General features: G+C 45.0%; 1 protein-coding gene across 1 annotated transcript in view; it reads left to right on the top strand.

Moving 5' to 3' along the window:
- Window positions 1–22,523, top strand: part of GLRX3 (glutaredoxin 3) — a 29,203-nt gene that overhangs the window by 2,049 nt on the left and 4,631 nt on the right. The window contains exons 2-8 of the mRNA XM_074338793.1: window positions 3,310–3,418; window positions 11,181–11,255; window positions 12,089–12,290; window positions 17,031–17,203; window positions 17,435–17,496; window positions 19,596–19,653; window positions 21,067–21,119. Coding sequence (XP_074194894.1) covers window positions 3,310–3,418; window positions 11,181–11,255; window positions 12,089–12,290; window positions 17,031–17,203; window positions 17,435–17,496; window positions 19,596–19,653; window positions 21,067–21,119 — 732 coding nt within the window. The remainder of the gene's footprint in view (window positions 1–3,309; window positions 3,419–11,180; window positions 11,256–12,088; window positions 12,291–17,030; window positions 17,204–17,434; window positions 17,497–19,595; window positions 19,654–21,066; window positions 21,120–22,523) is intronic.

Here is a 22,523-nt window from a genome sequence, read left to right as displayed (position 1 = left end):
CGACATTAGGCACCATGTACTGAACTGGAAAGTGGAAGCTACGCGTCTAGATACGAGAATATTGCGGATGAGTCACAAGAACAGTGAACATTAATGTCATTCTTGAGTGTTTTCAAAGTGCTTTATATTTTTGTTTGATCTTCCCAACATCCCAGGATTTGGGTTATTGCTGCTTCACAGAGGTGGAAGTTACATTACTCTTAAAAGCCACATTCGTAGTAATGAAATTTAAGTTGTATGTGTGTACTTTTTTATTTTCTTTTTTGCATGTCATTTCATATTGTTAAAAAGTTTGGTAATGTATTTCAATTTTTAAAATACATGTAATTATGTTGTGAGCATTTTCCCATGTCATTAAAAAAATCTTCAACATACGATTTTTTCATGGCTTTATAATATTTTATATGACTTAAAAAAACTTGTTGAGCAATACATTTTTGCAGTTATTTGCTATGGAAAATAATAGGAAAGTATTCATTCACATAAACCTTTGTCTCTAATACTTTCTTTGGATACTTGAAAGTGGGAAATTTCTGACAAGTTCCAATTTAATTTGAACCAGCAGGATATGAAAGTGCTTGTCTCACTCCGTCTTTCTTATCATTGAATATTATCATTTAAAAAATCTTTTTTCGATCCGGTAAAAAGTGGTATCCTAACTTTTAAAAAATTGAGGTATTAACTTACATACTATAATAAAATGTACAGACCTTAATTGTTAGATGTGATGAATTTTGACAGTTGTATACACACAAATAGCTATCATTCAAAACAAGGACAGAGAGCCGCAGAAAGTTCTTTAGCCCCTTTCCAGGGCTCCCCAGCACCGATCTGCTTTCTGTCACTGTAACTCCGGTTGCCTGTTCTTGGACTTAATGTAAATGGAGTCACACAGCTCCTGGTCTGTCGTTTTACTCAGTATATTTTCGAAACTCATCCATGTTGTTGCAAGTAGCCATAGTTGGATTCTTTTCATTCCATTGTATGAACGTACAGCAGTTTCTCTAGGATTTGCCCCTTGTGTCCGAAGCTGCTATGAGCATTCTTCCACGGATCCTTTGGGGACCGTTTTCCTTTTCGCCGTCCCTTAGGCTTTGGGGCACCCCTTCATTCTCTCAGAGGCTCTGCGTGATGAGACTGGAGTGGGCAGAGACTCACGCAGGAGGGTTTTGAAGGGCCAGGTAGATTACTTCTGACCTTTATCCCATCAGCCAAAACTCACACCCAGGGCCCCAAACAACTGCAAGGAACACTGGGAAACGTAGACTAGCTAGATGCTGGACAGGAAGAGGAAACAGTGCTGGAAACACACTCTAGTGTCTGCCGTGGACGCTGAGGCCCACCTGCTCACACACGGAAGCTTCTGAGTTCTGCTGGGTACAAAGGAAAACACACAGATGGGGGTCTTCCCTAGGTGGGTCCTCCTTTAGAGCCTCCTACCTTCCTTTTGTGTGCCCCTGGGCAACCCTCCCTTCTGTGTCAGTCGTATCTCTGACCCCTGTCGTCCATTTTCCTTTGGTTCAGAAGAAGACCGTGCTTCCCACCTGGGGAAACAGGACTTCCAGAAGCATCGTCTCCCAAGCTCTCCTCCTACTTGCCCCCCCCCCCCAACACCTACACATATATCTATGGCTTTACCCTTCTTTGAGTCCTTTGCTTCTGATCCAGAGGGGACAGTCCCTCTTCCCAACGTGGAGCCTGTGCTCTAGATTTTCCATCTCCTGCCACCAAGACCCTGCATCCTCAGCTGTCTCTTGTGTCTTTTTCAGCCTCTCGTTGTCCATTTGTACTGTCCCCTCACAAAATAAATGGTCCAGGTTTTCTGGTTCTAATGAAAAGCCCCTTCCGAGATCCTGTCTTCGCCTCGTTCCCTCCCTGTTTACAGCCAGATCTCTCAGTGGCCTGTGCTTCCTGGTTGTCAGCCCTCCACATCCTGCCATCAGACTCGCTGTCCCACCCCCTGGAATTCCTCTTGCCTCTGCTGGCTGTCCTTTCCTGCTGCGCTGGGGGATTGTCCCTCTTTCCTTCTTGACTTCTGTGAGGCGCTCATCTCGCTGTGCCTTTTAGGGCCCTTCTCTGGCCCACTGCCTGCCTCCTTTTCCTCCATCTGGCCTGTAACTCAGGCCTTGAGGCTCTGCCCTTGGCCCCTTCTTTGTCCTGCTGCATTGGGGAGTGAGCGTGATGCCGGCATGGGCAGTTTGATTCCCGCGTCTGCAGATCAAGGGCAGACTTCTTTCCTGCGCTCCTGATTGCCAGCAGTTCACTCGCCTTCCTTTTCTTCCGGGTGGCAGCTTCTGTACTCTGATTCTTGGCTGGTGCCCCCATTAGCCATCAGACCTGAGCCCGAAACTTAGTGTTTTCTGTAGACTCTGCTTCCAATGTCTCCAAATCCTGCCTTCCTTTTCCTGGAACCCCCCATTGCCACCCTTTGCTTCCACTCTCCTTCCTCACCTGCACTGGTCTGGTTTTACAGCGTGTTTGTCTTTTCCTTGCCCACGGGTTAGTTGTCCTTGGTTCCGCTCTCCACGTAACGTATTTTAAAACATTTTCTTCCTGATTTTTCACATTTTTTTGGTTGGGGGATTATATTTAAACTTAGGATTCTGTGAAACTAAAGTGTTTTGCAGTTGTATATGAGGATAGACTTAAAGATACCTTTGCTGAGATAATTTTATATGAAAATAGTTGGTAGATGTGCACAGATTCCTACGAAGGTCACCAACAATTAATCCACTGTTCTGTCTGTTCATACTGTCAATTTTTACAGTCTTTTGTAGCATGGTACAAAAGTATATCTTTGTAAAAAGCAGTTCCATTTTCCCATGTTTTCTGCTTGCATGCTTTCATTTTCAACATTTCTATTCCTAAGGGCACAATTTTGCCCCTTCATCAGAGTATCGTGTTTAAAAAGGTAAACACTAGCATTAATAAGCATGCTTTGACAGTCATTTTTCACACAGTGTGCCTCTACTGCAGAAACCTCGTCTCCACCTTTCCTAAGGGCTGAACATACGGTGGATTTATGTGACTATTAGTTGAGATGGATGAATATTCAGAATCACTTCATATGAGCTAAGTATTGACTCAAGAAATAGCATTACCTTGGAAATTCATAGACAATAGTCTCAAGACCTTGCAAGTCCTTATATGTCAGTCTGTGTTTAATATAACAAAATTCTAGCAGTACGAAAAGCATTCAGGCAGATCTCATAAAGGTTGTGTTTTGGTGATAGAATTTAGTTTATATCAGTATTTGCTTATTTCTGAAGATACCAGAATTTTTAAAAACTGCGTTTTATTGCCTTACAGGTCCCTCCTTGTCGTCCATTTTTGGGCACCATGGGCTCCACAGTGTGTTCAGATGAACGACGTCATGGCAGAGTTGGCCAAAGAACACCCCCAAGTTTCATTTGTGAAGGTACTTCATTTCCAGTGTCGTGTCTTTTATGAGTTTATATCAACGAATATAGGAACGGAGTGGTGTGGAATTCCACACGTTTATCATTGGTGTTGGGCTCTGTGATTTTTGCAGTAGATTCTGCATAAAAATCTTAAAATGGTTTTGCATTTCTGAAGTCCTGAGTACTGTGAGACCCACCACGCTTCTCCTAACGTGTGCGTGGGGCAGGAGGGAGCAGGATGGCAACACGGGAGTTTCTGAGTGATGACCGTGGTTTAATATAGGAAAATGAGTAACAAGATGTGTTTCATTGGAAAGCTGGGTGCGATGTGCAAAGGGAAGGGGTGTAAGGTGCGGGGATCCACGGAACAGGAGGACGTTGCTGTCTGGATCGGGTAGCACTACAGAGAAACGGACCGGTTTTCTCACTAGTTCAGGAAGCAGAGGACAAAGGAAGCCAGGCAGTCTCTCTGGCTTTGTGCTCCGTGATACGTGTATCCTGCTTTGTTTCGCTCTGTTCTGCGTGCTGTGTGTCCCTCGTGCCTCCGCTGGGCGGGTGAGTACAGGGAGGCGGTCACTGCACCTGTGGAGGAGCTCATTTCTTTAGCTAGTGAACGTCGTCAGGACTCCGGGCTGGTTTAGGCAGCATGGCCAACATAGGAGTTGAGAATCTTAGAAATGAGTTATTGGGAAGGGAGACACACCCTGTTTTCAAAGCCTGAATGCTTAGGATTTAAAACAAACAAACAAAAAACCAAAGCCTTGTTTTTTCAAAACAGAATTTATGAGTTCATGGGACATGTGGGCAAGTACACCTATGTATGGGTGAAAAATGACAGCGCTGTGTTTGACTGCATGGCATTTTCTGTGTAAACAGAAAACACTGAATTTGGACGGGCTAATTCATTTGTACAGTAGGTATATAACTTTCAGACAGTTTCTGTATAGGTCAGTGTGCTTTGCACTTAGATGGCTTGAAAATCAAAACCAGGTCGAAGTGCATTGAGTAGGCGCCCCCGGCATGTCAGTGTGCATTGAGTAGGCGCCCCCGGCATGTCAGTGTGCATTGAGTAGGTGCCCCCGGTGTGTCAGTGTGCATTGAGTAGGCGCCCCCGGCATGTCAGTGTGCATCGAGTAGGCACCCCCAGCATGTCTGTGTGCATTGAGTAGACGCCCCCGGCGTGTCAGTGTGCATTGAGTAGGCGCCCCCGGTGTGTCAGTGTGCATTGAGTAGGCACCTCCCGCCTTCTCACTTCGGCCCTCATGTCCCACCCCATAAGTAACTGCTTGTATTAATTTTGTATGAATCCTTCCAGTGTTTCTTTATGCAGACAGAGCGAGTGTGAATATAATGGTTAGCTTTTTAAAATTTAAGGACTTATTTAAAATTCCAATGAAACGTGTAATGTAACCTTAGACTGTCACCCTAAAATGTCCCATATAAATAATAGAAGGGGACATTAAAACTGCATGTTTGGTCAGTGATAAAAGATAATGATTACAAGTGAAATGAATGATTAAACATTTCAATCATAAGATTAATCAAGATGATGGTAATTGTTGTAAGTCTGCTTTTATGTGTCTAATGTTACTGGTTTGGGTAGCACATTGTTCTTAGGTGCCATCTGAATGATTTATTTAAAGTGACTATAGAATTCCCTCTCACGTTGGTACCAGACTTGGCAGAGAGACTTTAAGTTGTTCAGGTGCTTAAGTGTGTCAGCAAGCCAAGCTTGGGAAGCCCTTCCCTGTGGACACCTGAGCCCACTGCACCTGCCATTCCCGGGCCGGTGATCGCAGGTGCGCGCTTGTGCGGGCACGGTGACTTTCCAGGTAGTCATTCCATGGCACGGTTTTCCTTTCACTAGACATCGTCCAGGGCAAAGACAGTTTGCATGGAATTTGTGAGGTAGGCCATTTAAAAGGCCACAGTGGCTAAACACCGGCGGGCAAATGTGGAGTCAAATATTTGCAACGTCTGTTGGCATTTCCTAGTAAGAGAGGCATGTGGTTCATTTGAAAACAGCTTTCTTTTCCCAATAATAAGAGCTTTTCGAAACTTCTGGGCTATAGAACGGATGTTCTGCTATTTCTGTGACTTTTAATTTGATTTCTTAGTCTTTTTTTAATGGCTGCAATAGTTTGGCACTTTTGACTTGTGAAGTATAGCGATTAGTTCATTCTATGATTTAGATTTATAGAATCATTAGTAGGGGATCTTAAACTTGATGTTTTTAATAGTTTGATGGTAAAGTTTGGTGACCTCAGCAATTTCTCATTTTGTAGAAGATGGTAAAATAATACCTGAGAAAAGTTAGCATACATTTTGGGTCCAAGTAGTTGGTGCTCACATCACCGAATCTGAACCCCCCCATTTCCCGGGCTGGTGACGTGCTGGTGACGTGCACATGTGCTCCTTCGGGGCCACGTCGATGCCGCGTGGGGTCCCACACACCTGCGTCGGCAGCTTGTCTAGTCACGTCCTGAGGCTCTGGGTCCCAGCCTCGCATTCCTTCCTCCCGCAGCTTAGAGGAGACACATGAATGGTTTCTGTTACTACAGTTCTCATAGAAACCTTATTTTTACTGAATAAAATTAAATAGTTAATGAAAATGTCAAATGCCTTTGCTTTTCCGATTACGTCAAGTCAGTTTGTTAGCACGACCTAAAGTGGGAATACACGTTATCATTTAATCAGTTGTTTGGTAGATAGAATCTTTCAAGATACAGTGTCCAGCAGAGGTGTACAGCAGTGATAGTCACATCGAACCGTTTTGTGTGAGGCCGTCCCTGTGTACCCCTCTGGCTCGTTTATTTATTTATTTGTTTATTTAGTCTCCGAACTTAGTCTGTGCCATTGGTTGAACTATTTGTCAGGAAATACCTTGTATTTTTGTCCTTTAGTTCCTGTTTTGATTGGCTTCTTGACTAGGTGGTGGGTGCTTGAAGTGTAGGCACCGTTACCTACCATTTTTTAAAATCGCTCTCCTTTGTGCAGGTGGCTCCCACCTCCCTTGCCAGCCTCTGTCCCCGCCTCAGTTCCCGGATCCCACAGGGCTGGGGCCCTCGTTTTTACCATGTGATGCACTTTAGTATGAAATTCTCAGCATCAGTCTTACCAGCCATCTGGTCAGGGAGATTTCACACTATCGTATTTCATTTACTATTAATCTTGTTTGTATGATAGCTGCTGTACTTGCATTTTATGTCCATTATAACTTCAGATATAAAGTCAAGGATACAGAATGAGTTATATACTTAAATTTGTATTTTTTGGTTCTTTACAAAATAGCAACCTTTATAGTTTGATTTCTTAAATGTGCAGTGTCTTAAAGATATAGCTCACTGTTTAATTTCTGAAGGTCTGTACAATCGGTATAGGTAATTTCTGTAGTTTACACTGTTTAAATGTCTGTACAATTAGTGTGTGTAAGCAGACAATGTAGGGCAATCTCCAGACGGTCACCAACTGGCTAGGTAACTAGGTGCCAACTAACTGGGTACCAAGTAACTAGGTACCAACTAACTGGGTGCCAAGTAACTGAGTGTCACCTAATTAGGTACCAACTAACTAGGTGCCAACTAACTAGGTGCCAACTAACTAGCTGAATTCCTATTCTTCAGTGTCAGAGAAAAATCAACCAACTTGTTTATGTAGGATTCATTTTTTTAGGAACTCTAAAAATGTCTCATAATTCTGGTAGGATTGTTAAATCTTAAAAATATCCTAGTTTTCATCTATGTTATCATGGAAAAAAATAACGCAGTTAACTTAGTTTATTAGCTGTTACTGGGCTACATTTGGCAAGAGGCTTAAAAAAAGTTACCAAAAATGTTAATTTAAATGTTCATTTTGAAATTTATATGTGACTGACTGACAGAAAGAATATGATTTTGAAAATTGTTCCTTTTATATCACACGTCACAGGGTAGAAAGAAACCTCTGTATGAGGTTTAACAAAATGTCCCTGAACGTAGGTTTAGTCGTTCCCTCCTCAACCGTGGTGCCACAGTGCTGCCACCGGCAAGTCTTCTGTCCTGTTCGGCTTTGGAGTAGTGACCGCCATTTGTTCAGTAGTCTGTCAGACTTCATTGATGAGACACTGTGTGCCACTCATTATGCTAGTCAGTGGGCGTCCAGAGCAGAAAGGGTATAGACAGTCATGGGTCACTTGTCACCAAGGTCATTGCAGATAGTAAAAAGTGCTACAGAAGAAATAAATGGGCGTGCTATGAAAGATGGGGCTCTGTTTAGGTTGGGCGGGAAAGAGCGGAGAAATGTAAAGGAGCCATGAAAAGGAGATGGTCATTGGGAGCGCTGGGGGACAGCTTTCAGGCAGGCTTAGCAGTGCAGGTGTTAGGGGAGCGGCAGCAGCCAGTGGGCTGGCGGGTAGTGAGAGGGGAGAGCTGTGCCGGGAGTGTGGAGAGGTGGGCCAGGGCCAGGGCGGCTTCATCCCGCCCGGACAGTCCAAGTGCTAAGGCGCTGACTCTGGCCGCTGCCTGGAGGATGCCTTAGGGGGTAAGGGTGCAGACGAGAAGCAGGTACACCAGGGGGAGGCTGTGTCACTAGGCCAGGGGACACTAGCAGGGAGAGAGCACTGAAATGATGTCATGGCCTGTCTGAGTCGGCTTATGTTTTGGTGGGGAATTCAGATGACCTGTTGATGGGTTGGATGTTGTGGGGAGGAAAATGGATTAATCAGGGTTGTCTTTTTTTGATTTGAGCAACTGGATGGATTACATGGAAAGACCATGGTTAGTGGGCGATGTCTAGTAGAGATCCGAGTGCCGCGTCGAGCGCAGACCCGGAGGGGAGGGCAGGGCAGTTGTGGCCTGGATACACTGCACTGAGTGTCGTTGCCGTATTGGGTTCCTTGGAGCTGTGGGTTGGATGAGACCGCTGCAGGGGGTGAGGACAAGCAAGCGTGAAGCCAAGCCTGGGCTGTGCGGCCATGCGGCCGTTGGCCAGAGGTGCAGGCAGAAGCCAGAGATGAGTGAGAGCTCGAGAGGGAAGAAGAAATGGAAAGCTAAGCGAAGGGTGTCACCAGCTCAGTGCCGCGTGCTTAGTGAATGACACTGAGAGGTTGGTAAAATGAGGAAAAGTGAGTGATCTCTGGGTTTGGTAAATGGCAATGTGACTGGAGCCAGGCGGCCTCCGTCCGCCACTCAGCGGTGCTGGAATCTTGAGCAACGTCTAACGTCTCAAAGCTTCAGTGTCTTCCCTGAGCTGAGTGTAATGACAGCACCGAGATGGTGTGAGGATTCAGTGAGTCAGCACACGAGACGCACGCGCTTAGAGCCTCGTCTGGCCTGAGTGAAACCACAGCTTTGGCCATTACTGTCGTACTGGCCTCGGTGACCCCGGGTAAATTGGAGTAGACTGTGGAGAGAGAATTCCCTCCCCCTGGCTTTATCTTGTGCTGGTGACACCTCCCTGCCTCTGCTCATCCCTTCTCCACGGACCCACGGCACGCTGCGTGGAAAGGGTCCAGGTTGGAGATTCACGGTACAGGAAGCAAATGGTTCCCACCGACAGCATTCTGTCTGTGGGATTCCGTTCTGGAAATGTGCGTGCTTGGTTGTCGTGAAGTCATGTGTCAATCCTGTCTGTGACACTGAGTCTTTCTTTCTGATTGTCGTCGTAGACAAAACTAACCTTAGTGTAGTGAAAGCTGCACGGGCTTTGTCAGGCACCCTTGGGTTTGTCTCTCGGCCCATCTACTTATTAACTGTGTGTCTGGACAAGTTACCTCTGTCCCTAGCCAGGTGTGAGGTTGATGTGATGATATGCGGCCACCTTTCCAGTTGTACCCAAGTAGACAAGGCTTATGTAAAGGGCACACGTGGTCTGTGGCAGAGTCGGCCTTCTGGGAAAGGCACCTGGTCTTGACCGTCTTTGATCTCTTCTGAATGCAGAACATTTAAAAGTACTTATATACTTATTTTCTATTTACATATCACTCATATTTTACATCCATCAAGAACATTTCTGAGGAGTTTCAGTGCTGCAAAGGTTTCCGGAGCTCAGATGCCCTTGGTGTCCCAGGAATGGCTTTGCCTTTGATGATAGGCCTGTGCTCAGGAGGGTTTGTCTGTCACTACTGCCTTGGTCTCATTAAGAGCTGGTCTTCCGGGAGCCCGCCCGTGGGGGGAGGCACATGTAGTGGTCCTCCCAGCTGCAGCAGGGACAGCAGTAGGGTCGTTTGCTTCCCAGGAGAGTTATCCGTCAGGGACCCCACTGAAACCCAGCAGAAGACATCAGCTTTTGAAAGCCTATAGGAATTGGTTTTTATGAGTCAGGATGCTACCTGTTTTGTTCTGGTTAAAGACTGTATTCTCCTGTTTCTACTTCCTCCTGCCCTTTTTTGGGATTGTATCCTTTCTGTTAGAATCCAGTAATACCAAAGGTGGGGATCCTACGTGAGCCTAGCCCGTGCCCAGTGTATGGTGGGCGCTCGATGGAAAGAGAATCATGAACTGCCTGTGTCGTCACCGCCTCTGCTCCGCTTTGGTCTGATTGCGGAATTGTGGGAAAGAAAACAGCTCCAAAGTTTCTAAAATTGAGAAAGAGTCTGTTCTAAATAGCTGTCTCCCAGTGCTTTTTGTCTTTGTTCTTTTTTCACTTGTATTGAACAGTTGATGTTGATTTAAATGTATATAGTTTTCACATAAATACATTTAAAAAATGAAAATAATTAAAAATACTGTTTCAGAAGGATGTTCTAAAAACAACGAGCACCCAAGAATATATGAGTTGGAAGATACAGACCAAAAACAAATGGTGGTGCCTGCACTTATCTTCACGGTGCATTTAGGCGGGGAGGCTGGGTTGGTTTAAGCACTAGATAGAAGTGGTCTTTCAAGCCCAGTAGAAATCTTTCAGTCTTTGAGAAATACAGCACATGTATTTAAACAACTTTTAACAATGTAATTTATCAATAAATCTTATTTCCTATAGGTATAATATGAATACAGATTTTTATTGGTTTTAAAAAGTTTATATTACATTGGCAGTCCTGTGAGGGAAAGATATAATACTCTCGGTTTTTCTCAAAGTACACTGTTTATGAAGTTCTACCTAAATAGTTTACAGTAATTGTGTTCTAATTATTTGGAAATTGTGTCACTAAATTTGCTTTAAATCCATGTATCAGGTATCATATCATTTCTTGTTGAGGGGAAATTACCAGACAGAGTGCAGCCGTCTTTTCTAACGTGCATTCAAATGTGTAGATAGACCCTAAGCAGGTAACCTAGCAAGGTATCTGCTTAGTGTCAGCAGCCTTGCAGGAGTTAAAAGTGAACTTATCAGACATCGATACTTTATTGAAGAAACATTCCTTTTTGGTTGTAATTTGCAGAAGGCTGCAACTGTCAGTCATGATGCACTGCCTCTCGAAATTAGTCAATAGAGCAAACGGCAAGAATTGCTGTGGGCAGAAAATAAGCGCTGTAATCATGACATAACTGGGGTCAGTGATTTATGGATTTCAATATAGTAGTAGCTGCATATGATTGAAAATTTACTAGGTCACTAGTGCACCAAAAATTTTATTCACAGCCTGCAGGCATCTTTTGAAATGTGCAACAAAATAAAAACCTCTGAACCTGTTTTGACACTGCATACTCAGTGGATGTCATGCCAGCCCAGTGAGTCTCATTTAAATGGAAATGTGTCACAAACTTTTGTGTACTCTTGGAAAAAAAAGTCAACTGATTTGCATTTGAAGTAGTGAAAAAGGACCTTTTTATAATCAAGCTTAAATTCTTTTCTTTTAAGTTGGAAGCGGAGGCTGTTCCTGAAGTATCTGAAAAATATGAAATTAGTTCTGTTCCCACCTTTCTGTTTTTCAAGGTAAGGATAAAAATGGCTCAAGAGATTCTCCATCTGTCCCGGGCCTGGGGGTCTGTTTTGGTTCCTTTCTGCTCTCCCCTCTTTCCTGAACATGGGCGTTGGGTTGTTTTGGCTTTGCCCTTTCTTCGCGTAGTCTCTTTGTTTGCTTGTCCTGGGGGTCCTGGAAAAGGGACCTAGACTGTGCAGGTCCAGCACCTAGAACTGAGCTTCTTGAGAAAAATCCAGATACGTGCTGTAGACCCCAAACATTCCCTGAGTTGGGGCAGATGTTGGTCACTAGGGCATAATGAAACATCTGGCTGGGTCTGGGTTGATTTATGGTTCTTAGGAGATGGTGCAAATCTGTGCTTCAGAGCACCTCTGGGTGTTACCACAGCTCCCCAACTCTGTCATTTATACTTAAAGTGTTCATCCCAGCGAGGGTGGGGCGATCCTTTCTCTTTCAGATTAGACTCTGATCTGGTGTGAGTGTGAGATGTGAGGAAGTTTACAGCTATCCCAGTGAGTCTCATTTAGATGTAAATGTGTCATAAACTTTTGTACCGCAGTCTTTCAAAACATTAACTACTTGAAGGGATTTGATACTTGAAAATTTACAAATGTTTTCCTGGTGTGTTCCCAAAAGGGGGGGGGAAGAAAACATTTCTTTTTAAAATTGAGGTGCATCGCAGGCAAGCGGTAGTCAGAGTGTTACAAACTTCTCCAATAATAGTGTTGCCCCCTTTACAAACTGGCTAGAACTATGGATTTATACTTGTTCCCATTTCGGAGCCTAAAGTGTAGAGATGATGAAGGAATGTCACAAGTATTCTAAAGGAGGTTTTTGACTTTAGAATTCTCAGAGAATTGACCGGTTAGATGGCGCACATGCCCCAGAGTTGACCAAAAAAGTTCAGCGCCACGCGTCTGTGGGCTCCTTCCCACCCAGCGGGAGTGAACACCCTAAAGAAGACCTCAGCGTCCGCCTGAAGAAGTTAACGCACGCCGCCCCCTGCATGCTGTTTATGAAGGGGACTCCCCAGGAACCTCGCTGTGGTAAGGAGCTGCTGTTAAGGTTCGTGACCAGGCTCCAGGAAGCTGGGCTGCACACGCTCTTTCCAGGCTGCACCGTGTGTCTTAGACTTGTCTTCAGACACCTGCAGAAAAGCAGAACGGTTCTAACACCCAGTGGCGTTGTGTGAGTGGGTGATGTGAATGAGTTTGCACGACAGACTCAGAGAATGTTGAACCCAAAGGCATCTTAGACGTCATCTAAGTCAAGGTGGTGGTGGTACCCAAAGTACCCAAAGGTGTGGGCAACTCGCTCACGGTCGCCTGGTAGCAGGGTTGGGCTTAGGATGCAGCTCCCATCTTGCTGGCTCCAGGAATAGGCTTCTGCCCGGTGAATTTTGCTAGTAACAGCCATCATCTCTTTCTTGGCAGCCCCCTTTCCTTCATCTGGTCCGGATTCAGCAGTTCACACCTTGGCAGGATTTGGCAGTGCCCCTCTGTCTGCCCTGGTGCTTCTGCCTGGCCTGTTGTCTCTCAGGTCTAATGACCATGTCGCCCGCACGTTGCTGTCATCGTCACCCAGGGCTTCTGGGAATTGAAAGATTCCCAATGCTGTGGCTTGTAGTCACTCTTGTTTTCTGAACCTCATACACCGGCATGCTTGTGATTTTGTCCTTACGTCAGTGGTAGAGTTCTTTGAGCCCTCTGGTATTGGGTTTATGTTTTCTTTTTACTGTGCCTCGTGTGACATTATACCGCATAATTGAGCGTTTAGTGCCCTTTGATGATTCTGTTGAGAATCTGAGTAGTTATTTCAACTGCACAGGTGGCAGTATAACTGAGTGTGCTGTTCAGAGGGTTACTACCTGTCCGGTGCGGCTTTATAAAAATAGCCAAGCCTCCAAAATAAATTGAATTGTAAATTCTTCTCAGGGTGGCTACCAAATTGCATATTAAATTATGAAAAAGTCTACAGTTTAAAAAATAAAGGTTCGTGGTGAATTCTAACTTAAAAAGATAAATGGTTCCTTTATTTCTCAGTTCTACTTGAAAAATTTCCTTGCTGGTATTTGCATGTGAGATGCTGCCCTTGATGTATTGAAAAGCTCACTTGGTCTGCACCAGAATTAACTAAAAATGGCAACACGGTCTCTGTATGTGGTGCTTGGGTTTTAATGGAAGTTGCAGCTGGTTTGCTGCCTGCCATCAGGCCTGACAGTCCTTTCTGGTACTGGATGTGGTGGCCTCATGACAAGGACTTGCAAGGTCAGTGTGGGCTTTCAGGTCCAGAGCGCTTGGGACCGTCAGACACAGGAAACCGACAGGAAAGCCCATGGAGTGGCCCCTTCCTCGGGATCGGCAGGAGCGTCCTCGGCAGCTTTTCTGAAGGACGACCTCATGCAATGGGCAGGTGACGAAACCGACGCCTCGGGCAGGTGGGCAGGTGGCATACTGGGAAGCGTCGTAGGCTGGATGTCACGACAGGGGGCCGGTCCTGACCACCGTGCCACCTGCCTCGGTAACTGGAGTTGCAGCTTAGTGACCCCCCTCGTGCCTCCATTCACTTCTTCCTTGCAGGGCAGGGGTTGCGGCCAATCCTGAAGATCCTGTTTAGTTCAGATAAGTTAGAGTTACACTTAGAAATAATCACTTTCCTGCTCACCTTTTACTTTGCGAGACTGAATTTATGATGTACTGATAGCCATTTTTATATTACCTGTATGAGTGGCATTTAGAAGACTGTACAAATAAGGTAGAATCAAAAAGAAGCTTTAAAACATTTCAGGGCAATCTGAAAAACACGGTATCAGACATTTAGATAATAAAAGACGTAATGAGGGAATTAAGAGATTTTTAGATATATACAATTTAACAGTTTCATTCCGTACAAGTACTCACGAGTATTTTATTCTTTATAATTTTTGTAGGTACACTTTTATAATGATAGGCTTTTCTGTTTCCCGATATTTTGGTTTCTGTTACATGTCTTTCTAGCACATGCAGTTACTAGATGCTTTTACGGTGTTGGTGTTCTCTAATCAAAGCCCCACTCAGGGATGAATCGGAATGCTGTCATTGTCACGGCCGTGCGATGCCCTTCAGTGACGGCCCGGACCCGCGGGCCCTTTCCTGGGTACACTGCTGCACACAGTGTTTAGCTTGACTCTTTCTTCCTGCAGGAACCACATGCCGTTCCCCCTCTTCCTGTCTGAGCCTGTTTAGTGGAATGTTGCTTTGCTCCTCTGTTGGCATGTTAGAGGTGGAGATAGGCAGAGCCTCCTTTGTCAAAGCAATGGCCATGGACTCTCGAACTTGAGGTGCTGGTATTTTCCGTATTTTGTGCAGAATTCACTTTGAAAACACTCCCTTCAGTAATACCCATTACTCCCTTTTTGAGGAGTAGAGCTAGGCTTGATTTTTGATTAGCTGGCCCCCACCTCACTTCAGTTAATCAGGAAACATGAATGAGGAGCATTTAAGTGGTGAGTCAGGAAGCCTTGAAAGCTACGTAGCTGTTTGGGGAGCTGCCCTGGAGTGTCCTGGGCTCAGTCCAGCCCCTGCACGTTTCGTTTCACGGCTCTGTCTCCCGAACCTGTCCTTGGGCGCTGCCTCAGAACCGGGCAGTGTGTTAGGGGCCTGACGTGCGGCTGGGGTCTCCGTGGCCAGAGGGTCAGCTTGTCCTTATTCTGTGCTCCCAGGAGGACAGACAGGGTGCTCTTGTGTTTCAGGAAGACTGTAACGAAGCACTGAGATGGACATCTGTTTAAACAGAATGTTAAGTCCTCGAACGTGCAGGTTAATTTGGTTATTTGGGAATTTATCTATCTATTTCCATTAACTAAGCTTTGAGCAAAACAAAAGGTATTTGAACCACAGCACAGAAATTTCTCCCGCAGTGAGGGGTCATCTAACTGGTTTACTTTTTAAATCAGACACAAAACATTGCAGGTTCAGAAGTGTTTTTTGGGGTGTTTTTGTTGTGAGATAGTGATGAAATGTGGCAGGTGGGCCCGTTACTCATGTCTGTCAGGAGTACACGTGACTGGATAGAAACAGTGGTTCTGTAGTGGTTAGACATGGTTTTTCTAATTTCAGTATTTTTATTGCATGCATGCATGCATGCATGCATGCGATTTCTTAAAAAAAAAGTGTGCAAATATTTTGTTATTAGAATAAAGCCTTCATACTATTTTATCCGAAGCATAACATTTCCCGTCTGCCACTTTAACCCTTAAAAATGAAACACTACCAATCAATCTTTCTAGTCTGCATGTAATTGCCTAAAGCTAAAAGAAAGGTTTTTCTCAGCCAGTTACAGTCGAAATGAGTTAATATATTGGCAACAGAATAACCATCAGCAATCAGCCGTTAGCTGTTTACTAATGAACTCCCAGATGAATGGAAAAATTTCAGAATCAGTGTTTTACTTCAGGCTGTACATGAACTTAACACTTTAGTTGTAGGAAAAGCAACTTATGTGCTATACAAATAAATACCGGTGCTTCATCTCAGTAAACTGCACATCTGGAAGGTGCCTGGAGCTCAGGAACAGATCCATGTTTCAATAGTGAAAGTGCTTTTGCAGGACATCAGATAATGCCTCTCCTTGAAATTGATCTCATGCTGAATTTTATGGTGCGATTTTTATTTACAAATAATTGCTGATGTTGTTAAATCTTGTAGGAATGTGGAATCTGAAGAATAGGTTATTTCCCAGTGACTTAGAGCTGTGTTTGAAAAGAAGAGTTATGGAACATGAACGAGCAGAGTGGTATAAAGTGTTGGGAAGAATTAGCTTACGGAAAGGAAAATACCCTCTTTCCAGACAAGATGCAGATTTGTAAAAGGCTGCCGTTCCCACCCTTACCTTCAGTGCTAAGGTCATAAGAAGAAGAAGAAGATGTCAAAAAAGCCCGGACAGAAACGTGTCACTGACTCACAATGAAATCATGGGACTTAGGTTGTCACCACTGTGTAGTAAAAAACATCGCATAACATGCTTTGGGGAATGTAAATAGTTTTAAAGGAGAGACTGTCAAGTTGTGACACCAGATGAGGAAGAACAGTGTGACTTTATTGACAGTTCATACATAACAACCGAGAAGACAGCCCTGAAACTCACTGTGCTATAAAACACCCGTTTTAGGCTGACAACACATTCCGTCCTGATGTTTAATGTCTTCTGCTTAGAGATGGTGAAGATTGAGAGCTGCTGAGATGGATCCACAGGAAGTAGTACAGGGCAGCAGGAACCAAGCAGAATTGGGTTTCCAGTCTGGTCAGCTAGCAGTTAAAATAACTATGGGAGAGTTTTCTCCTCCACCTGGTGTTGCCTCGCACAGATTTACAAACCAGCAGAAGTGGGAGGGACTGTCCAGGGCTCCAGGCCAGTCCCCTGAGTCCCAGGGCTGCCCTGTGCGTCCCCTTGGTGGATGGGCCCGGTGCCGGGCTTGCGATCTCTGCTTTTTGGCCAGTATTGTTCTCCTATACCAAAAAAATGTGTGCAGTATTGAAGAGGAACTTTGATAAACACACACACACACACAGTTTTTTTTAACTCACCAGTGTGTTAAAAAATTAAGCCATACGTGGACGTGGTATGTGGGTCTCGGTCAGATAAGGGGTTCTTGGGACTCGCTTTCTCTTTGCATGCCATTCAGCCGTGTTGCTGAAATCGCTGGGAAAGCAGACAGGTCAATAGATAATGTGTGCTCTGCATTAATTTAAAATTGCGTGTATGTGAGCGAGAGAAACTAAGTTCCTCTTGTCTTTCTCTGTGCGCAGGTTTCAGCAGGCAGATGGTGGAGATTCTTAACAAGCACAATATTCAGTTTAGCAGCTTTGACATCTTCTCAGACGAAGAGGTTCGTCAGGGCCTCAAAGCCTATTCCAACTGGCCCACCTACCCCCAGCTCTACGTTTCCGGGGAGCTCGTAGGAGGACTGGACATAATTAAGGTCAGCGCTGAGCCATCTGCACCTCGGAAAGAGTTTTCGTTTAGAGCACACTTTTATAAACGCTGTAATAAAGCTACATAAATCTCAGGAATCTCTACATTTACCTGTGTGAATCTGGGACATATGCAAAGTATTTCTGACGAGAGGATTGACTAATATACTATTACATTATGACCAAGGAGATGTACATTTACAAGTATTTTCTTAAACTTTCATGTGTGTTTATTTCAGGAGCTTGAAGCATCTAAAGAACTAGATACAATTTGCCCCAAAGCTCCCAAATTAGAGGAAAGGTAAGTGTTTTAAAAGTTTCCAATAGTCGATCATTTATTGTTTAAAAAAATTTTTAATTCTCAGTTTTCTCATTGCCTTTCTATATAGAAGTCAGAGATTTGTTTTTCTCTGCTAAGGTCATAATTGTGTTATTTATAGCCAAGCTAGTCATGCAAATTTGGGAAGGTCTAATTTGGATTGGGGAGAGTTTTGCATCAATTTAATGATGAAGTGGAGAATGGTGTTTGTTTTTATAGAAGTGTCATTGTCACAGGGGGCTGACCACATTTTAGTTCTCCATATTTTGGAGCCAGGATCCAGCTGTCTTGGTGTTCAGGTGGTAGTAACAGTTCCTGCTCACGGCATAGACCTGGACTACTTGTGTTTTCTTGTGCGGAGCTGCCATGCCTGCTGCTGTCATTGTCCCATTGGGACGCGTGCAAGTGTTGAGTGTGAAAAGCAGACGCTGTCCGTGGTTCACCTGTGCACACTGCCTCTCTAAACCGCGCGAACTTCGAGTTCAAGGAGGTTTTGAAGCTGTGAAACCTGCCTTACTTGTTTTATGAAGGGTCTCAATCAGCTTGTAGAGATTTTGTCTCATAGAAAGTTGGGACTTTGGCCCCTAGGGAGCCCTACAGGGACTTTTATTGTAATAAACAGGAATTAATGCCGAGGTTTAAAAGGAATTTTGAAATGCGGCAGCCTGTCAGCCGTTCATTGTTGGGGCTTCAGTGTGTCAAGTAAAACGCCTCGGTGGTTGTCGTGCCACATGCCATTTGGAGAATTTCTCCAAGTGTTTAACAAGAACCCCCTGATTTACCTGCCCTTGGGGACGGAATTGTCCTCAGCAGTGGTGTTCGTGTGTGTCAAGAGGACCTGTAAGCGCCACATTTCAAGTGATCCCCAGCCTTCCCAGCCTTTCTGACAGGGAGGTGATGCCGCTGTCCCTTTGTGACTTGGGTCCTCTGTTGTGTCCCTTCCCTGGGAGCCCACGCGGGGTGGCGGGCCTGCTGTGCCCTTGTCTGTGCACATGCTTCCCTTTTATTTTGCTCTGTGTTGACTGCACTGCTCTTGTGTGTGTCCCTGTGTCTGGTTCCTCGTGTGCTGCTTCTGTACATCCTGTGGCTTCAGACACCAAAGGACGACTGGCTAGAAATATGTAAAAAAGAAAGTAACTGCAGTGTATTTTGAGCGATAATTTCCAGGGCTCCTGGTAAGCGGTGCTGAGACTTGGCGGCATCTGGGGGTGGGACGCGGGGCCGTGCTGGTCCCCTGGGCCCGGTAGGCGGGGTCGTACGTGAGCGAGCGGGCCCAGCATCGTGTTCTTTGTTTCTTAGTGGTTTTCTGAGGACCAGCTAATCAGACTGGAGTCAGTGTGTGCTGAGCTACCTCTGCGAGGGTGGCGGTTTCACTGGTGAGGACTTGATTCTGTGAGCAGATCTTGAGCCTCGAACGATCTAGAGCACCGGGGAAGCAGGAGAACACGGTGCCGGGACCACCAGAGGCTGAGCAGTCCTTGGGTGGCCCTTGTCCCCACGCAGACTGGTCCTCAGTTCTGTTACCGACTCGGCATTGTAGCAGAAGGACGGAAAATCCCCGACAGCAAGTCAGGTCCTGGGGTTTGGGAGACTGTAAATGGTGAACCTGAGACCAGATGAGAGCATTACGTCCTCCCCGCCCCCCAGCTGCTGCCAGTCAGTCTCAGGGGTACCCACCCACCCAGGTGTGACCTTGGGGAGCCAGCACAGCCTCCTGAGGAAAAGGAGGGAACACACGGGCTGCAGTTCTGGAAGTTCCTGATGGGCTCCATGGACAGGCCCCTGACTGAACAATTCCTTACTGAGTTGGTTATTAGTATCTTTTTAGTACTATGAGTCGATGGGCTTGAATTGCAGCTTGAAGGAACATTCGTTGCCTTAAAAGGCCATTTTGTGTTTTACAGTGGCTCAGGGAGGGAGTGAGATAAAGGAAAGTGTCAGTGCCTTTGCTTGTTCAGTGCCAGTCAGAGCTGTGAACTGTCATCCCGCTGTCCCTGAAACACGCGTGGGGCTCCTGAAGCGGACCTAAGTGGTGTTTAATAATTGCGCTGAGCCGTTTTATGTCACTTCTCTCTCCTTAGGCTCAAAGCACTGACAAATAAAGCCTCTGTGATGCTCTTTATGAAAGGAAGCAAACAGGTAAAGAACTCAAAAATGGTTTTATTTGTAATTTCTTTCGATGTTCACATGTGCACCGAGGGGCCACTTCGGCCTTTTTTCCAGCGTAGCTAATGAAGCCGCGCGGCTTCAGGAAGTTCTCCAGGCCTGAACGGGGCTCATGGAGATCAAACAGGAGTCTCCATGGTGCGTTTCTTTCTGCTGCCAGCGTGGTCAGCACTGTGACCTGCGTCCTGTTCTGTGAGCTGTGTCACCATTTGAGTCTGTCCACTGACTTGCAGCATGCAGTTCGGCCACTGTACCTCTGGATACAGGGACGCTCCGAGCTCTTGTCCGAAGTGTCCACGGTGGAGAAATAAACCCTGGCTGCCTTGTGTGTGCTCAGTACTTGTTTGAGTGAAACAGTTGGGCATTTTTTTTTTTTTGTATGTGACTGTGTATTCCTCCTTTTCTAAAAAGAGAGTTCTTAGTGTTCATCCAATTCTCACAGAGTCTGCCCCTAACTGGTTATGAACCACTGATGTATCTGACTTCCCTCTAAATCCTGTTTTGTCTGGGTTCTTCCTCTGACATCAAGGCAACTAATTCTTTTTTGTATTGGATGGTTCTTGTAGCTCTTTGACTGAACTTCACAGAGCCCCACTTTCCCCTTTTGTGAACAGACTGCATGATACTGAGAACGAGGTTGCGATAACTCGTGGGAAAGTTAATATAACTAATGTAATGAAACCAATTAGTTTCCATAACGAATTAGTTAATAAACTGTTATAATGAAAGCAATATAACCAGGAAAATGGTAGTATAAATTTCAACGTGTGCTCACTGGATGGGACCTAGATTCTGTGAGCAGTTCACTGTATTTATTAAAACAAAATGGAGGATGTTAATAATTCCCACTGGTGGAAAAGTCGTCTTTCTTTTTTCTTCTTGGTGATTATTTTTATTCTCGAAACGTTTTTTTCTGGAAGCCCAGAAACTGTTTGTGCATCTCGGGAATATAATTATTAGCGCTGTCAAGATGCTTATGTGGTGGCAAAGCTCTTCTTCAGGATTGATGGGATGTGGGCTCCTGTGGCGTGAAAAAGAGCGTAAGATTTCCAGAACCTCAAAAAAGTTTGATGCTTTGTAAAATAAGACAAAGTTACATTCATCTTTAATGTAATGGACCAGGGAAGCGATGATGAAAATCGCCGCCAAAAGGCTGAGCTGGTTGAGATCTCCGTGTGAGAGAAATAGAGCAGTAGAGCGTCCAGCTTGGACTCAGAAGTACCTGAATCGCAAAGGTCAGAGGCTCCGGTGGCCTCCTGAAACCTCGTCATCGCGGTGGCGTGTCACTGTCAGCTGCTGTCAGCTTGACAAAGCGTTAGGTACAGCCATGCCAGTGGGCCGTGTGGAAAATGCAACCCACCTTAAAATTTGTTTTTCTAAATTTAGGAAGCTAAGTGTGGATTCAGCAAACAAATTTTGGAAATACTGAATAGTACTGGGTGAGTAAACCTTATTTTCAAATGGTGTATTTAAGAAATTCCAACTTTTCGGTTCTGCCACTGATGGTTTTCAGTTGTGATGTCTGTTCATTCATGAGTTTTTATCTACGTATTAATTTTGCTGTAATGTTTTGTGAATGTTTTAACTTAGAGTACAGTAGAATTTTCTGGCCAGCGTCATGCCTGTTGGTAACAAAGGAGGTTCTTAGGCAACAGTGACATAACTATTTGTCTACGTTCCCAGAGGAAAGTTAATAACTGAGGTCTTACCAGGCATAAGACATTTTAGGGAAAGTGTATTGTGGGTTTTTAATTTTCTTCAAACACAATTCTAGTTTCTAAACAGTTCACAGAACTGATAGGCACACATTAAAGTCCCTTATCTGAATCTGAGATGTAGGTTAGGTGAGATTGCAGTGTCCATGCTTTTGATCTGCTCAGGGATGAAGCTGCCAGGTAAGAAAATTGTGACTAAAAACAAAACCATTTTATATGTCAATTGTACTTCAATTAAAAAAAGTAAAAGCAGAAACCACTTACTTGGAGGTAATTTATTTAACACGTTCTTAAGGTTTGTCACATGTTTTTGCTTATTTCTCACTTCATGATTGCTCTTTAATATTGTAAAGATTCTAACCATAGCTGTAAATAGAGCAGGCAACCCTATGAAATTACAGGGAAAGTAACCTTCGCAATATTTAGACATTCTTGGGCAGAACAGAAAGTATCAGTTGAGCAGCATGGCTTGAAATACCACCTTTGGTAAGTAAAGAGAAAAACGATTGATTTCCTCAAATGATTGTGACATTTTACAGACGAGAGTCTAGTCAGCCTGTTGTCCTGTGGTGTCCAGCCTGCCCCTTCTTCACCCGCCTGCGGGCGGAGGGGAGGCTGGCTTGGTTTTGGTCATCATCTTTACGGCCCCCTTCCTCTGTCTTTCTTCGGCCACAGCTCCACGGTGAGACACTCCATTCACCTCTCCCTGGCCTCAGCGTGTCCCCTCGGGGCACAGGCCAGGACAACAGTGGGCCTGTCTCAGCTCGTGTACGGGGAAGTCTCTCTGTCTTTGCTTTCTGTCCCATATCTGTCTAAAACACATTGATTGAAGTACCGGTTTTCCCAGAGCAGGGGCCGCCTTTGGGAGAGAATACCTGCCCAGCGCTAGACTCGGTAAACACAATCGATCGCTCTGTGACCAGCGAGGCCGTGGGGACCTCTGTGGCTCCTTTAACAGACCGTGCTCTAGCTGGGTCATGGCATGTGGAGAAAACTGGTTTTTTATCCCTTCTCCTCCACTCTTGCACTTACCTTTTCCTTGCTAGCCCAAATTCACATGCTGTGAGGGGCTGAGTCCCAGGTGTATATCGAGGTGTGACAGGTACCCTTTACAAAGGACTTTCAGGA

This window comes from Rhinolophus sinicus, linkage group LG07 (assembly GCF_036562045.2).
Source record: "Rhinolophus sinicus isolate RSC01 linkage group LG07, ASM3656204v1, whole genome shotgun sequence".
Classification (NCBI taxonomy): Eukaryota; Metazoa; Chordata; class Mammalia; order Chiroptera; family Rhinolophidae; genus Rhinolophus; species Rhinolophus sinicus.
Note: the sequence above shows the minus strand (reverse complement) of the source record. Positions and strands in the feature narration are given on the sequence as shown.